Genomic DNA, 19,078 nt, shown 5'->3' on the forward strand with positions numbered 1-19,078 from the left:
TTGTTCTCCCAATTAGTACTATACACTTCCGTTCAAAATTTTGATACTTGGGCTATAAGTCTTTTAACTCTTCCCACGCGGAATTTATCTTTCAATTTTGACTCATAACGCGTAATTAACTTTAAAATTTTATTTTACATTTTACTAACTCTAATTTTTTTTTAGTTAGTGGTGGCTATTAGGAATAAAAAATAATACAGTATCACAAAATAATCAGACCCCTAAATTTTTTAACAAATTTTACAAAAAATTGAAAAAACAACCTCTTTACTTGAATTTCCAAAAATATTTTCAGTAAGGTAAAATTAATATTTTTTACAAAAAACTAATGCTAAATAAATAATGCTAAATACAACAGGAACACGAACAGTAAATAAGGAAATATGGCAAAACAGCGTTAAACACTAAAATATGCTGTGCCGGGATATATCCGTTTACCGCGTAATGGTTCGCCGCAGACTGAGGCTAAATCACGCCACGAGGGACAAAGCCACGCCCTCCTACCACTGCGACACGCGAATGAGGTTCAAACTGTAACATCTGCTTTTCGGAACAAGTATTCAACACTCCCTTGAACTCTAGCGGATTCCACGGCAAATACAATTTATTAAATAACAGAAAATAGACTTTGAAGGATATATGCGTTTACCACGTTTCGGTCAAAATCAGGCCTAACGGATATATCCGTTTGCCGCGTGGGAAGGGTTAATACAAGTTTGAAGTTTTCAAATGAACACCCTGTATAAACAACCAGTCATAGGACACAGTGTACAAGATGTGCTATCAGCTGATCAGCAGCGAAACAGACACAAAATTTTAAAAAATCAGGTTAGCCACAGTATGAAAACTAAATTATTTATTTGATTCTGGCATTTAAACACTTAGTAAGAGACATACTGATGATACCCAGTGGAAATACAGTGAATTACATGAACAGTGTAATGTCAAATTCTGACCACTTAAACAAATGTGACTTGGCGTTCGGTTCCAGCCGAGCACCACATAACCAGTGTGTGTGTCTACCTCAATGGGTTAATATCTTTCCAGTTCGAAGAAATTTTAAATTGTACAATTAATTGTTTTAAAACAAAACTAATACTCTTTATATTTAAACTACAGAGAGTAAATTTAGTACATCTCTTTTACATAAAAACTGGAAATATGTGTTTATAATTATTTTCCTATTTGAGTTAAATAAACTGATTATTAATTAACCATCTGCCACTAATTTAATAACCTCAAGAGGAATTAAAAAAGAAACAATTGTAATGAAAAATACTTTATTAGTAAATCCTATGTACTATGCTTGGTGAACTATACAAGTCGCCTCCTGGCTTATCTCACTTCTTAATTAACTCAAGTAATTGATCGCTTGCTACAGCAATAGGAGTATGTGTATATTACAAATGTTGAATGAAACATAAATGATGGAAATATTTGGATAAGAAAATAATATCAAACATAAAATGAAACAAAAGTACACTGTTTAGATAACTTATCATTGGTAAGAAGTAAACATGAGACAAATTAAATATCATCACTTCCATACACTGACAGATTATCTCGGTAGTAATTGAAGAAACAAGGATGGCCTGAAAAAGTTCTCTTGCAGTTTAGATATTCATCATACTAGTGAGTTTAAAAAATTCACTATAACTATTTGCATCAATCGTACAATTTCTACAGTTTATAAAAACTTATCACTATAAGAATTTAATCTTCTAATAAAGATATTTTATATCCTTAAATTGTACAGTAGCCATTTCATAAATACTGTTTCTTACACTATAAAGCTATTAATATTCCATTTGTGTGTAAGCTATTTAGTTTCTATCAGGTCCAGTCTCACTCAGAATTCACTTTTTACACACTCACTAGGTAACTCTGTACAGAAGCGATAAATAAGTGCAATGTTACACTCAATCTTTCCTGGGTATCAGGTGGTAGAGCCGTTTCTCAAAGTCAGGTATGGAGCATGGTGCCCCACAGAGGGGGTCCTTGCCATCCACACCCTTGGGGAACGCTATCACATCTCTGATAGACTCTGCTCCTACCATTATCGATAGTAGACGATCCATACCTGCACAACCACACAACTTTCATCAGTAATAACAATTGTTAATAATATATCAGAACATAACTAATTCGATTATGAATTATGAATGAAACGATAACAAGAGGCTTTAGTGATTCCACAGTTTAAATTTTAACAAAAACAACTACTACTTAATAGTAAAAAATATTTTGAAATGTACACAAAACAAGCAGTTCAACTTACCAAGAGCAATTCCTCCGTGGGGAGGAGCTCCTGAAGCCAAGGCCTCCAGGAGGTGTTCCAATGAGTTAATAGGAAGTTTCAGGATATCGTTGAGCACTCTGAACTGTACCTCTGGATTATGAATACGAATGGACCCACCCCCCACTTCAAATCCGTTCAGAACCAAGTCAAAGTGCAGACCCCTCACCTGAAATGGAACAAAAATGTTATATTTAATCAATATATATTCTTAAAATGACAATTAACATGTATGTGTTGCTCTTTATAGCAATAACAACCTTGAGAGGGTTTGTGTTCAGTAAGTGAACGTCCTGTGGGTGTGCTGAGGTAAAAGGATGATGAGCAGATTCCAAGCTGCCGTCCTCTCCCTCCAGGAACAAGGGAAAGTCAACAATCCAAGCAAAGTGAAAGTTTGATGTTGGATTCGAGAACACGTCTTGCCTCAGTTTTCCCATCAATGGCAACTAGAACAATAAATAAACAATGATTTTATAAATAACAAAGGATGTATATAATATAATATATATGTGTATATATATATATAACAAAACACATATATCTATAATATGATATATCTATATCTCAATCTTATCCCATGCAAGACTCTTGTATGACTTGTATTGGTGCATGCATCCACACCATCCAAATCCGATCCAAAACTTAACTCTGAATTCTCAGAACTGACACTATAGTAGAATTAAGTTAAGAATTCTCAAAATTGTTGGATTGCAGACAGGTTTAGGCTATAAATAGGGTGAGAAGGAGTTATATTACATTTTCAAACTAATAGAATGAAGGAAATAATGCAATCTGGTTTTTTTATTTCTCAATAATAAAATAGCCTCACTGACTTTCGTGAAATCCTCGTAGTGTGCCTCTGAAAACATGAACATGAACACAACACATCAAACATCTCTATCTTATCTCTATCTCTTAGACTGACACAGCCAATGTCACAACTAACATCAATGTCTTGTAGTTGACACCACGTCGAATTGCTTACACAATCTATTTCGGTCTTGCTGGGAGAGCAATCTCCGCTTAACAGATGTTTAACAGTAGTTTTAGCTCTGCAAAATGAGGCTGAAATATTTCAAAGAAGATAATTGTGTAAGCAATGTTTCGGCACATTGTAAACTGGAAGACAATGATGTTAGTTAATAAATCTCTATGTTAAATCAATTTTTCCTAATAGTTAACATCTTTAATGAATGTAGAGGGTCCACCGATGAAAATGAAAGATTTCAGAAATAATTTTATTGTTAAGGAATTTTTTATTTAACAATTTTAAATACATAAATAGGTAACTCGAGATTAGCCTTTAGATTTAAATTGTCACAAAAATTATTTTTTGAATACTACATCCGGCAGATGTCCTCCATTGACATTTATGCATTCTTGGACTTGAACTTGAAAGTTTTGCACGACACCTCGCAGCATATTGATAGGTATTGTTGCAATCTCATCAAGAATCTGTTGTTAGAGCACTGGGATTGTTTCAGGAGGATCAGTTGCACACACTTTAGTTCCCCAAAAAAGAAGTCGCAGACAGTTAAGTCGAGAGACCAAGAGGATCTATTGATATCCCCGTTTTGAGAAATTATACGCCCTGGGAACAAAGCATTTACAGCATTTATTGAAATTCTTGCAGTGTGGCTTGTTGCCCAGTCCTGTTAGAAAAGTGTGTTTTCATTCACTGGAAAGTGGTCTAGTTGGGGTGTGAAGGTCTGGATAACTGCAACGTATCACTAAGAATTTACGTTTCAGCGTGATCCTAAAAAAATATGGGCCGATGATTAACAAAACCGGAGAGGTGGAAATGTGCCTCATCAATCACTCATCCACAAGTTGTGACTTGATTGTAAATTTCTTCCAACCTGGCTAGCATAACCTCGAAAATCAGATACGCTGTTTTTAATCACCCGGATTAAGAGATTGAATAACCTGTATTTCGTAAAGGTGATATAGAAGATATTGATGGAGAATGCTTCTCACCGATGTGTCACTTAATCGAAGACGTGTTGCATGTTAAATGGCCGATAGATGAGGACTTCTCAACATTGCTTGTCAAACATGTTCAATATTTTCAGGAGTTGTAACTGTTTTGACACTACCACCTCTTTTATTAGACATTGATCCACTTTGCTCGAGGTTTACCCACATCTTAATCGCATTATCTGAGAGAACAGGTTGGCTGCGCGGTATTTTGAAATGCTGTTGAAAGTCACACGTTTGCACTAAATTATTGCCATTTTAAACAATAAAATTGTTGATTCTGATTTGTCACATTATCTTGTTTCGGTAAGTTAGGAAAACGGTTTGGTTATATTTAACTGTCACTAATTAGAAGCAGTGCCTGGTAGCCTAGGTTGACGCAACTAGGGAAACTCATTGTATTATAATATTAGTATTAATGGAACCAGAACACTACCAAAACAGTTTATACTTTAAATAAGTTTATGTACTTACAACTTCAGTGTCTTTGCCAATACCAACAACAACTGTGCAAGGCATTGAGAGGTCCAGCAGGTCTTTCAGCTGGTCAACATTCACAAATGTCAGAGAAGCTTCCATCGCTTGTCTCCAGTTGTTAGCTCCACACTTCACCATGAATAACTTTGCTTTACTCTTTGACTTCAGCAGTTCTTCGCACTCTTTGAATGATGAGTTAAGCTTACTTACCTAAAACATGATAACCGCACTTGTCTGAAAATCGTCATATGGCATAAGGATGAACCCGATATATAATTCATTGTGAAATTAATTTTGCTAAACAAAACTTTCTTGAAGCGCTTGTGGTAGTGGAGAGAACAACAGAACAGCTGGAAAGCACAAAATACCATTCTAACACAAACACATAACACTCTCTCTCTCTCGCATTTGTAAGCTTTCAATTCAAATTACTAAATTGCTATGACATAGGTATTACATTACACATTGTATAGAGTGTAGAAAATAAAAGTATAAGAAAAATTTAAAATACTGTAGTTCATTTATTACAAAAATTGTCTCCTTTTAATTTTTTCACCCCATCATCTGCATACTTGCCGCCCCCTATACACTTGCATGGTATGCATCCCTGGCCCTGTGAGTAGAACTGTTTAGGGCTTCACACTGTTATTATGTGACAAAAATGAAGACAACCACCAGTCAATTCTTAAAATGTTATAATGGTTATCAACACTGTCACAAAAACTTTATGGAAGTGACAATGTTTTTGTATTATATAGCCAAGTCAAATACGATTGTGATTCCAAACTGAACCTAATTTAAAATTAAAACATTGATTGTGGCAGATAAACCCTGTAGTACCACACAGGCTGCCCTAGAATTGGTAGTTGCAGTGAAGGTGCTAAAGTAATATATTGCAAGTCTAGTATAATAAATAACAATAATAACTGGAAAACTGCGATACTTGGAATATAGTTTAATAACATCATTATAAAAAATAGTCCCATTAGCCACAATTTTAAATGAAACAATCACTTACTATAATTGAAATGGACAAAAATGTCTAAGTACTACGCTCTGCAGTACATCATACTTTACATTTTTTTCTGAATTCTTATTGTTTATTTAAACAAGTCATTGCCTAATTTTCAAATATGATAGAAATATTTACAAGGCATTATATTTACGTCACAAAATTGTAATCCATAAAATATTAAATGAGATACAATAATGTTTCTTTCCTAAATAAGATAATAAAAGCAAAATTATATTTTCAAAAAATATGTTTTTTATAATGTTTTAGAAACACAAGAATCGTAGATTTGTTTTTCCTCGGATCAAGACCCTAGTTTTAAAACCTGACTCAACAAATTAGACTTTCAAAATAAAACCTATTGTATTTGTAAGAATTAAGAAGTTTCACTAGTTGGAATTATGTTTTGGATTATTGGGTTATTATTATCCAAAATACAACAGCGTTGTAAATTAAATTGGCACGAGGAAGTAGTACGTCAGGCCATGTGTCACATAACAGGCTCCACTGATGTTCAGTGCAAAATTTGAAGTCTATAGCTCGTTTCATTGTTGACAGATAAAACAACAAAAAAACAAATGTAAAAAAAAGTTTTATATTCCATGGCAAACAAAAAAAAATTGTGTCATCCTACTGAGTGGTTAACTTCAATGGCATCCAGCCAAATCCCATGGTTGTACATGCAACATCAAAGAAGTCATTCTTGTTTATATAAAAATGAAGCTTCATAAAAATGTTGTCTATAAATTAAATCTTCCTCTAGATATCTTGTTACATGATACGTTAAAATTTTTATTTATAAAATTGGGTCCCATAAAATTGTTGTTGTTCCATAAAATGTTGTACAGTACGTATTGGGATAGTTAGGGTGAATTTGTTAAAAAATGTTAAAATGTCTTATTTGTACATTGTAACTATTGTACAGAGTTTGTTTACAAACTGATTGAAACTACAATTTTCTTGTTGCCATCATAATGTTATCGATAAGACCAATGTAAAAATATTCACTAATGCTCAGCCAAATCCCATTGTGTGACATGCACTATCCAACTTAGTGTTCCTCATATAGAAATGAAGCTTCATGGATTATTTTAAGTCTATATATCATTTCTTTTTTGAGATATCGTGCGGACAGACAGACAAATGAAATTTTTCTAGCTGCTCCAGTGATAGGCTTCGCTACAGCTCAGCCAATAATATTAAGAAATTGAAATAAAAATGTTATAATTACAATTATTCATACAGTTTGTAATAAATATTGATTTAAGTAAAATAAATTGGCAAACTGTATCATAGCTTTACTACGAATTATTTGGACATTATATTATAGAAACAAAAGCATGTCCCTGATGGTGCATAATGCATTTTCCTATCGTAAAAAAAAAAAAAAAAAATAGAAACTAGATTATTGTTTAAACCATTTTTATAACATAAACAACAGAAATGATACAAACTATAGAATATTCTTATTGTTAAATGAATGGTAAATTTACTAATCCAATCTTGGGTATACAGATGATTTAAACTACATTAAGTGGTTACTACAAATGGTTGATTAACCCTTTGAATGCCACAAGGCAAAAAATTTAGTACAAAAGAAATGCACTAGCAACTATATTGAAAGTCATATGCGAAAAATGCCAGGGAATAATAAGAAGTATTACCGGGCTTCCGGAAAAAGAATATATTTTTTTTTATTTTTTATACTATTTTTATGAAACAGGTATCAAAATGTTTGTAAAAAACTGTATTACAATAAAATGTTACAAAACAAATGAAACAACATAAAATAATATTAGTTTTGGCATGTCAAAACCAAAAAATGTATAAAGCAATTTTTATTTTTTAGTTTTTATTTTTTTTGACAAATTAAAAAGAAACAATTTTACTATGGGAAGAATTTTTTAAATATTCTTTATAACATTGTTAATGTGAAAAAAATAATGGTTAACTTTTTTATATAATTACTATAGTTACATAACAATGCTTGAAATTATGTACATAATGAAAAAATCATTTTTCAGTACCGGTAACACAACACTAAAACAAAAATAATTAATGCATTACTTACATTTATCCTTTGGTTCTAAAGTATATCTAATATATGGTCTTCATATTTTCCCAAAAAATACACACACACACACACACACAGGCGCGAGCGCGCACACGCACGCACGCACGGGAGATATCAATTTAACAAAATCATTTTAGAGATCCTAACCTCAAAAACGATGTAAACACAACCATGTGACCGAACGTATTATTTTAGATATTACGCATACTATACGTAGCGAGTTGTTTACGCGCCAACGATGTTACGCGTCCGGTTGATCACCGCCAGCTGTTGTTGCTTCTATTATTCTGTGTTTTTTTTTATCTTCACTAATATAAAGTACTATGTGAACTATTATATATCTATTGCAGGATAGTTAACAAATAAAACAATATTGGTTGTGAAAAGAATTCATGAAAAATAAAGCGTTAAAAATTACGATAACAGACGGCGACGACGGATCGTCGCCTGGCACTTTTCGCACAGTAAGTCGGCGACGATAGATCGTCGCCGTGGCACTTTTCGCAAGGGTTTTTGGCGACGATGTATCGTCGCCGTGGCACGCAAAGGGTTTAAACAAAAGAAAAATTGTTATACAGTGCACCATAGCTTAAAATGTCTTCTAAACTATAATTTTTCTGATAGTGGAACTGGTTAAGCTAAGCTTTTGGAGCCACAGTTCAGCTTACTATTCAACAACAAAGCCACAACAAGTATTTTACGTAGAATATTTTATGTACAAATTCACAATATTATGAACATTTAATCCACTTTTATCACATTAATCATTTAAAATGTGATAAAACATTACTAAAAACTCAAAAAGTTTAACTTTAAACTATTACTGATGGTTAAGCAAATTTGATTTAAATAGGTGAATCACAAAAAACTATTAAATTTTTAGTATAATTTAAACTATGAACTAAAGAATGTTGCTACTAACCATCAACTTCTCAATACAATAATTAAAGTCTTTCATACCAATTAATTGCGACCTATTGTGTCCATTTGTCAAGGTTTCAACTGAAACAGTTCGGATTACTTTCCTTTCACTTCTCTGTAAGTTCATATCAGCTAAAAATGAATCAATTGTCTAAATTACTTACATTATCATTTGAGCCAATGACCAATGCTTTAGCGGTGAAATTTCCAACGTCCTGTGGGTTTTGTGGAAGTGGCATCTTCTTGTCGCCACTTATCAGTCCATTAATGTCAGTTAGCTAAAACAATTGTAAATTGATGATCAGGTCACATGTTCCGTGTCAGCTGTGCAATGAATGATGAGAATAATTGTAACATATGGGAGAGAGAGGGCGCTAAGGTTTACTTCTGAGAAGGGGTTATTTGCAGCAGCTTTCAGATGGGTTAGGGTCAAAGCCCCTGGTGTTTCCATTACAGGAGTGTTTTTTACAGTACATAAGCCAGTTGAACACAGATTCTTTTAAATTGTTTATTCATTATTCTAGGAGGTTTGCCAATTTTTCATTCTTCTAAGTATACTAACTTTAGTACGTTTATTACAATTTAAAGAAAGAAAATCTGAATGAGTATGTAGTGATAAATTACTATAAGAAAGCCCAGTAATTGAAACAATCCAAATCCATCCCCCTAGTAATATTTGGTTGTACAAAACAATTAGGAAGAAGTTTAAAAAGATAATCAGCCGGCTTAATAGAATAATTTGACAGACCCGGTTGAGGTTATTCACTGTCATAGAGTGCAACTGGTTATAAATCACAATGAAAATAAATGCACTTCTTGCCTACTCTGTGTTCCGGTCGGTAGTATAACACCGGGATTGAAATCAACACATTTAACATCCTGGTCTGCAGATTGAATGCATAGCTCAGACTTAAATACAAAACTAAATCGTTATCACATCAAAATTAGCATTATTACTATCATTTCATTTCTATAATTTTCACTTTTCTATGTATCAAGTTCTAATTTGTAAACAAAACCAACATTAGCTGTCATTAACAAACAAAACTGGGGTAGCAGAACAAAACATACTCATCTGAACTCATTCTACCAGATGTTTTTATACTACTGTGAAAATAACAAGACAGCAAACATAACTGAGAGCATTCAAATGCATTTTAGCTCAAATTGAAAGAAATACGACTTTTAGTGCTAAACGTAGAACTAAGGATGCAGCTTTTTGCCTCTTTCGACCTGTCCACCGAACATAAGGACATACACTGCGACTTACACCTGCAATGGGTTAAAAGCTGTGAGAATTGCTGCTTTTATCCATCCAACAAATCAGTATGAAGTATTAAAGAAATAGTAAAAATAATTATTGGGTAACCAGAAATATTGACTGGTTGGTTCATCACAATTATCACCATACCGCATGCCACTCCAAATAGCCCATCACCTCTGGAGACTTATAAATGTTCATTTGTATTGAAACAGTGAAATCATCAGACCTAAAGTAAGGCTCCGTCTTAGCTGGACGACAAGAGCCACACGACCGACAAGGGTGACTGACGCTGCTGTCGGTGACAAAATGTGTGTCCGCACTGGGCATTGCGACAAGGCGACACAGCACTCACGCACGGTTATTAGAAAGCTTGTTTATATAAACATTTCCTGTAGATTTATATATTTTTTTCCTTAAGTAATCACGTTAGAATCGAGTATGGTTTTGTTCAAAATCGGTCATCGTTATTCCATCCCTTTTTAATAGATCTACTTTAGGTAAGTAAAACAAATTGTACAACATATAACATTGTTTGTAAGCATGGGTTTGAAATTTACATTTCAAAATATAGCCAATGTTATTCAAAAAAGTTGGTTATTGTTAATTTTTAATTGGTTTCAGCAAACATAAATTTTCTTTAGCAGCGTTAAGGCACTTAAAAGTGCTATAATTTATAGTGAACATTAGAGTAAACAATGTGTTGTATTATTTTTAGGCTATAACAATCTTAGTTTTATTTACATCATACATTAAAGGGAAAAGATTTGTATTTTAAGATTAGAAACCAGTTAGTGTTTGGTAGCGCTTGTAGTGCGGACCCACAATAGCGATGGTCACTCTTGCTGCTCAGTTAGGATACTCACATTTCTTACTACGTGTTGGTATCTGTCGCGCTTGTCGGTTGCGTCGCTCTTGTCATCCAGCTAGGACCAATGTATTCTGTTGATGGTCAAAATCAAGCAATTTTTTACAATGTTTCAAAGTTATTTAATAAAAACAGTTTTAGAATTTAAAAAATCAAATAATGAGAAAGTCAATGGTTCTAATAAAAAAATCTAAAGCATTGGTACCTTTTTACTCGCTCGAATACGACAAATTAAAAATAAAATAGTTTTAGTGTGAATCTTTTGAATTCCATTATATTAGTCACTGACCATTATTCTATTGTGTTGAAGCATGTTCTGTTCACTGTCACATAATTATAGTTATTATAAAAATATACGTTGAGAACAAATATAAGTAGTATGAGATTTGCATAAATTAGGTATTAAATGAGAGCCTCTCATAATCGATAGAAAAGCCATAATCAAAAACCAACAGCTAGCTGAACAGTATCAAAATCTCTAATCTGAGGTATATAAAGACAAAAGCCATAGCTCCATAATCCTCAATGTATTGGAATATGGTCCAAGCTTTATGAACTCAAACATGGACGTTATTGACAACCATAAATGGACAATGTAGTTTCATTGCATTGGTGTGGCAGAGAAAATTGTTAGGGTAACTGTGCATTGCCTCTTCTTTATTGTCGCTCTTCAACCATTAAGAGTTTAACCTAACAAGAATTTGTCCTATTAAACTGATGAACACCAAAACCACATTTACAATAATTTTAACTTCTACAAACCACATTTTTTTCTCAAGTGACTGACATGCCACCCACCTTCTTGTCGAAGCTTAGGTCAGGTTTGTCTGAACCATAGGAGTGCATGGCATCATGGTACGTGAGCACAGGGAACGGAGTGTGCAAGGTCTTCAGCTCCTCAGGCCAACTTGCCTTCAGCAACTCTTCTACCAGAGAAAGAATGCTATCTCTGTCCGTGAATGACAACTCTATATCCATCTGAGAACACAACAAATATAACTTCACAACATATGGTCAGAACATCTTTATTCACAGCCTATATAGTTTATATACCAGTTTACAGACCAGTTAATGTGTCAAAGTGGTCTGAATGTGTGTCACGTACTAACTGGTAACCAACAAGAGATGACCTGGCAATACCAGCTATTGGTATTCCCATGACTTCCTAATGCGCTTTGGTCAGACAAAACAAAACTTAGTAAATGCTATATATTAATAATGGTTGTTGATGTTTATTGATTCTTGTAACAACCTGTTTTATGATTTTGTGTTGTAAGTTCTCAAAATAACTAGTGAGTGAAAGTTGTATCTGCCTTAAAATAACTTTAAATTTAATTTAACTGTAGGGATTTTATAAAACAATTAAAACATTAATTCGCCACCAAATTTGAGAGTAAATTTAGAGATCTTTAGTTTGCACCATTCTTTTCCTCACATCTTTAAAATGGGGTTTTACTTGCTAGGGGTTCATATTAAAAAATTTTGACTATTCCCAAATACCCCATTTTGGGGGAGGGAGTCAAAACTGTTCATACTTAAAAAAAATCCTCAGTTGGTCATATGAAAATTCTCCTTTCTAAGTAAATCAATCCATATCTCCATTCATAAGAAAGTTAATGGGGGGGGGGGAGAGACTTTTAAGACACCCAGTATATCTTATGGTATGATATCTATTGGTATTGGTATATGGGAAAACATCTAAGGAAAATTTAGATAATATTCTTAAAGTTCAAAAATAGGATTGAGTTTTATCTTTAAACTTAATGTATGAGATTCAGTAAAACAGCATTTTAAAGAATTGAATAATTTAACATTTTATACTTGGTTCATGTTTGACTGTTATTTATTAAGGTGTCACGGATATAACAAAAAGAACATAATACATTCATATAACACTAAAGGAAAAGGAAATTTCACTACAAAAAATATAATTTGGAATTGAAAAAAACATGTTGGAAGTAAGTTCTTTCAAAAGTTACCAAGTAGACTGAAAAATAAAAATAATTTCTAAAGGGATTTTGGTGAGTGGGCATAAACAATTGTATTTAATTTCTGGGCAATTACTGTTCATATAAATAATTAATTGCATCACAATAAATCCAATCAATTACATCATTCAGTGCTTAGATATTCCATTCTAATTTATATAAAATGTTACAATTGTGCAGTAACCAAACCATATAATCTGGAGGTTCGGCTAAGTGGCGATGTACTATATAGTGCCTGAAGGCTAAAACCTATGCTAGAAAAATTGAAGTTGGTTGACACAAGCAATCCTCAACACTTTCTGGATGAATCAAAGGCACTGCACGGCTGGCGTACTACATCTAATTTCACTGATGTATGATATTAGTTCGGTGGGTTCTACTGGTTCTGCATTGTGCTGCTACCTCTAGGGAATAGTTACAGCCCCATTTTTTGCAGTACATTTTCTGGTTTGTTGATGAGCAACAAAAAGTCCAACTGAGTGAACTGTCTGCCGATATAAAACAAACTTGTTGAGCCACTTGTCGGGTTCTTCGTACTTTTATTGTTGTTTTCGTCATAATACAAGTTTGTTTTAGTTTTTAATCTATTGTAAATATGAGGGTAAAGTGCAATGAAATAATGTTATCAGTTTTAGGCCTCATTTTCACGTGAAAATACGTAACTCTCAATACTTTACATTGAGTTACTAGGTTATAGTGATGAAACAATGTGTGAATTATTTATTTAGTACTATTTATTTTTCTAATGGCTACAAGTACAAGTGGATTACAAATTAATAACATTAGTAATATACTAGATGACGATTTAACATCCAGTGATGAAAACATTGATTTGCCTCCTCCAACTGATCTTTGCCTAGATATCCCTAACAATAGCAATTTAAATAAATTTGACTTTTTACAGTTCATTGGAGTAGAAATAATATTACAAAACAAAAGAAATAAGTTAAGATACAAATATGCAATAAAACAAATATAACTTGATTCACAAACAGCTTTAAAATATACATTAAACTTGGAATTTTGATTTAAAACAACAGAAAATTTTGTCCTGAAAACAAAAATGTATAATGTTGAACAGTTTATATTAATAATTGTTGTATATATTATTACTGAAAAGCGTACATTTAAAATCTTTTCCTACTTGCGGTACTTGATATAACAATGCAATGTTCTTACTTTTTATATTGTACTAAATATAGTAGCAATACAACATTTACAATAGCCTAATTGTAGCAACTTTTGCTGTGAACACAGAAATGTGCATAGGTGTAAGTTTTTTTAGGAATTCATAATATACACATATATACAGTATATAGTATATATATATATATATATATATATATATATATATATATATATATATATATATATATATAGGAAAGTCAAAATAGTAAATATCTTTTATGAAAAAAATAAACAATATTTACATGCGATAATATTATTTATAACAATAAGTAACAACATAACAACGAACTAAAAAGAAAACAAGTGCATAGTTGACTGTAAACAGCGAAATTCAGATGTTCGTATCTGAGCAACAATAAAAAAATGCATACACACTTTGCTGGAAACAAAACAGCTGATGAAACGATGTAGACTAATTTTCGGTACAGACTACAAAAACTCCAAAAACCACTAAACAAAAAAAAACACGCAGGCTTTTTGAACGGTATAGGTTATAATGCGATTTGATCGGTATTAGCATAAAATTAATTTTTGTTTATCATCAAAATATTTGATGATGACGTTTAGTGAAAGTCCGAGTCGCCATAAATATTGATGATGGACGCTCTGAGGGTTAACTGAACATTTTAATACAACCAGATAGAGAAATGAGCACTTTTAAATGAGTCCTGAAAGGGTTAAGAGTTAATTCAGACTGTTTATTTTCATGTTTTACAAAGTTAAAAATAATAAAAATACTCACCATAGTTTATTTCCTCACCATTAATTAACAGCAATCCAGAAAAACCACTACATCAGATGAATAAATGAGCAATTCATATGAATTAGTTGGTGGAGAGATACACTAAAATTATTGTACCTGAGTGAACTCTGGCTGTCTATCAGGTCTGGCACCTTCATCCCGGTAACACCTGGCTACCTGGAAGTAGCGGTCCATGGCACCCACCATTAACAACTGCTTCAGCTGCTGAGGACTTTGCACCAGAGAGTAGAATCTGTCCTCGGTCCTAGTGGGCACAATATACTCTTGGGCTCCCTGTTCACAGAACACACTCCATCAATTATTTAGCAACATTCTATCTGTATCCACCACAGTGCGAGGGTCATATTTTAATTAAGAACCGTTTTGTAATGGACCAAGGGAAACTTTATGTATGAACTTAAATTGTACCACAAATTAAATTATGAACATTTATTCACTTCTCTGCTTAGTCACCATGAACATTTGAACACTTTTCGAATCATAGAACCAGCTCTTTGATCCCATCATCAAAGAACTCTGCCTCTTGACCGTTAAACAAATTGTAGTAGAACCACCCCTAAAGAAGTGGAAGATATAATTGACTCCCTAAAATCCAAATCCTGAAGTGGTGTCGATGACTACTCATCAAAGATGGTGAAACACCTCAAACATGAATTGACAGCCCCCCTTGCAGGCATAATAAATAAATCCTTTCAAGATGGTCACTTTCCCTCAGACCTCAAAATAAGCAAAGTATACCCTCTGCACAAAACAGGAGAAACGACAGAAACTCAAAACTATAGACCGATCTCTTTGATATCGACATTCTCCAAAATAATCGAGAAAATAGCACTGAGAAGACTTATGAGCCACCTCAACCACCAACATCTTGTAACAGAGAGCCAACACGGATTTTTAAGAGGTAGGTCAACGACCTCTGCCATAGTGAGCCTGGTAGAGTTTCTTGTAGAACAAATTGACAAAGGAAATTTTGTCACAGCTGTATTTCTAGACTACAGCAAGGCCTTCGACTGCCTAGGGCATGAATTAATCTCAGAAAAACTAGAAGGCCTTGGAGTAAGACATTTGTCAAAAAGCTGGTTCATAAGCTACCTGAAAGGGCGAACGCAGGTCACAGAATTGCAACAAACCAAGAACCGTGTCACGAGCAAGCACCGCTCCAACCCATTGCCAGTGACACGTGGTGTGCCCCAAGGATCCGTCCTGGGACCAGTCTTATTCATACTGCTGACAAACGATTTTGCTAGCTATATTCAGAACCCGAATACAATGACAGTAATGTATGCAGATGATACAACGATACTGCTCAAAAACACCAGTGCAAATGATCTTTACACAGACACAGCAACCGCTCTGAATAAAGCATTTCAATACTGTAAAGCAAATGACCTAGCAGTAAACCCCTCCAAGACATCCCAGATGAATTTCAGCAGGAAGAGAGAAGAAATTCTTGAGACCCCAGGCGTACTGATGGAAAGACATATGAAATTTCTCGGGCTAACCTTGGATGATAAGCTTTCCTGGAATCACCACGTAGACAGCATGTGCACGAAGATCAGCTCAGGTATTTACGTTGTGCGAAGGATCAAACAAATTGGTGGCCCCCAAGCAGCAAAAACAGCATATTATGCACTAATAGAAGCCCATATCAGATATGGCCTCATTATATGGGGAGGAACATCAGCTGCTAATGTCAACCGAATACTTATCCTTCAAAAAAAAGCAATAAGGGCCCTTGCAGACCTTGGGCCGCGGGAGTCCTGCCGAAAAGCATTCAAAACACTAGGAATAATGACTGTGGTGGCTCTCTACATACAGGAAGCCATACTGCACGTCGACAGAACAAATGTCCCTACAGGAAGAGACCTCCACTCCTATGATACCCGGCATGCGTCACAATGCATCCTGCCAATACATCGCACATCCCTTAAGGAGAAAACACCAACATATGCTGGCCGAATACTGAAAAACCTGCTCCCGCCAACCCTGGGAAGCCTGACAGGACTGGAGCTGAAGAAGGAACTTAAGAGGTGGCTGCTTGAGAGACCTGTCTCCACTCTTCAAGAATTTATAGAAAACACCAACTGCATCAGGACAACATGAACATTTGAAGCAGAATATTAAGCCTTTAGTTTAAATCGCTAATTTTGTACCTTGACTCTATCACATGTCTTGATGATATTGTAATAAAGAATGATTGATTGATTGATTGATTGACTGATTGATTAAACCAGTTTAGTAACTGTTTCTTTCAACATGACATCATTTTCCAAGCGCTTCCCACCAAGTTTCTTGAGTTTTTGAAAAAGATGAAAGGCTGGTGGTCTTGTCAGGGCTGTATGGTGGATAATTCAGCAATTCCCAAAGAAACTTGCCCAGCTGCGTCTGTGTTCTTACCGTGATGTGAGGCTGAGCATTGTCGTGAAGAAGAACGACGCCGCTAGAGAGCAGGCCTCACCAGCTGTTTAGAATAGCACGTCTAAGCTTCAATAACACTTCACATTATCTCTCTCTCTTTGCATTTATTGTCATTTTTTGCAGCAGAAAGTCTATCAAAAGTATGCCTTTCCAGTCCCAAAAAACTGTGGCCATGATTTTCCTTGTTGAAAATTCTTGTTTGAATTTATGTGGATGCATTGGGGAGCTTAGGTGATGCCAGTCACTGAATTGACGTTTAGTCTTTGGAGTATAGAACGCAATCCAAGTCTCATCACGTCACAATGATGCTTTCGTAACATTTTTGGCACACATCTCGCACACCTTTTCTTGTAATGAAGGTTATCAGTAACAATATTACAAACAATAAACCTTGAAACTTGTGGAACTTTCTGATGAAGTTTAACAATAGTTGAGTGCCTGTTTTGGCAAATTTTCTCATCAGCTTTTTGTGTTAATCTTCATTTATGACAGTAGGCCAGCCAGGTAATTCTTCATCATGAACATTTGTCCTTCCTTCATAAAAAAGCCTACGGTACACAATTTTCGCACAATTCTATCGTTCATTACAAACTCACCATAAATTTCAAAAAGCTGCCAGTGAATTTCAGCAGGAAAACATTTTGTTGTATTTAAAAATCGAATTACTAAGTGCAATTCACAATCAGCGGGATTAATGATTGACTTGGAAACAAACACAGCAGTATAACGTGAAACATAATGGCGGCATAGTGGGTGACTGGCCAAGAGTGGCTAACCTTGAACGGATGTCACATGACAGGATGCATGGACACAATGCGCAATCGGTTCTTATTTTGAAAATGACCCTTATATATATATATATATATGATTCACTTGTCAGAGCAGCTGATGCCTATAACCAAATGCAGGTATGAAAGTAAATACATTAATTGTAAACCAACACTTGTTGTTTTTAAGGGCTATACTTAACTTAAAATAACAAAATCAGGTTATTATGTTATCACTTTTACTGCAAAAGAAAAAAAATCTATTTAATCTTTTTATAATATCTGATGTAACAATAACAGTGGATATTGTACCACAGTTACTCATGCTGATATATTTGTTAGCACTGCAATTGTTATTGTTTACACCATGTTACAATACTTACCACATTAGTTTGAGTATTTGTTTGTGATGATCTCTTAAATAGAAATAGAAGAGTTACACATTTTATGTAACTATTAGAGAGATCCTAAAAATTTAACTAAACATCATGCAAATCAAAACGATAAACCCTACATTAGAAAAATATGTACTCTAAGAAAGCCCAGATTAAATTTCACAGACTGAACCTCCATAGTTTAATTCAACATATGTATTAATTTGATTTGTTTATTGTATTTGTTATTATATTTTAAGGTTATTACTACTACTACTGGATTCAGTCCTGAAACTAGCCAGTAATAAAATATAAAACCTTTACAAGGCTACATATTTCATATGTATATACACTTAACGCAAAAAAATTAAATATATAAAAATAATTCCATCCAAAACATATCACAGGAAAAATCCTGTCTATGTACATTGAATTCACTCGGCTTGTAAGAAATACATACACCAGGAGTCCGACGGAACAGAGTTGGAGTCTCCACCTCAGTGAAGCCTCTTTGGTTGATCAGAAACTCTCTCATCTTCATCAGGACCCTAGACCTCAACCTCAGTCTGTACTGCATATCACTGAATCGCAAGTCAATGTAGCGATACTTCATTCGCAGGGGTTCTTTGGGCTAATTAACACAGAATAGAGGACATTAGTCAATGAAAAAATATACTAAATACTATATTTGTAA

The 19,078-nt window shown here is 34.0% G+C and overlaps 1 protein-coding gene across 4 annotated transcripts in view; it reads right to left on the bottom strand.

The window, feature by feature from the left end:
- Window positions 1–1,263: 1,263 nt before the first annotated feature.
- The window catches only part of LOC124365017 (aspartate--tRNA ligase, mitochondrial), a 79,062-nt gene continuing 61,247 nt past the window's right edge, over window positions 1,264–19,078 (bottom strand). For all 4 annotated transcript variants that reach the window (XM_046820901.1, XM_046820900.1, XM_046820898.1 and 1 more), the window contains exons 14-21: window positions 18,845–19,015; window positions 14,922–15,098; window positions 11,685–11,864; window positions 8,922–9,035; window positions 4,748–4,960; window positions 2,557–2,742; window positions 2,279–2,465; window positions 1,264–2,080 (exon numbers count right to left, since the gene is read on the bottom strand). In XM_046820901.1, coding sequence (XP_046676857.1) covers window positions 1,920–2,080; window positions 2,279–2,465; window positions 2,557–2,742; window positions 4,748–4,960; window positions 8,922–9,035; window positions 11,685–11,864; window positions 14,922–15,098; window positions 18,845–19,015 — 1,389 coding nt within the window. In that variant the 3' untranslated portion in view covers window positions 1,264–1,919. The remainder of the gene's footprint in view (window positions 2,081–2,278; window positions 2,466–2,556; window positions 2,743–4,747; window positions 4,961–8,921; window positions 9,036–11,684; window positions 11,865–14,921; window positions 15,099–18,844; window positions 19,016–19,078) is intronic.

The sequence above is a fragment of the Homalodisca vitripennis genome, chromosome 6 (genome assembly GCF_021130785.1).
Source record: "Homalodisca vitripennis isolate AUS2020 chromosome 6, UT_GWSS_2.1, whole genome shotgun sequence".
NCBI lineage: Eukaryota > Metazoa > Arthropoda > Insecta > Hemiptera > Cicadellidae > Homalodisca > Homalodisca vitripennis.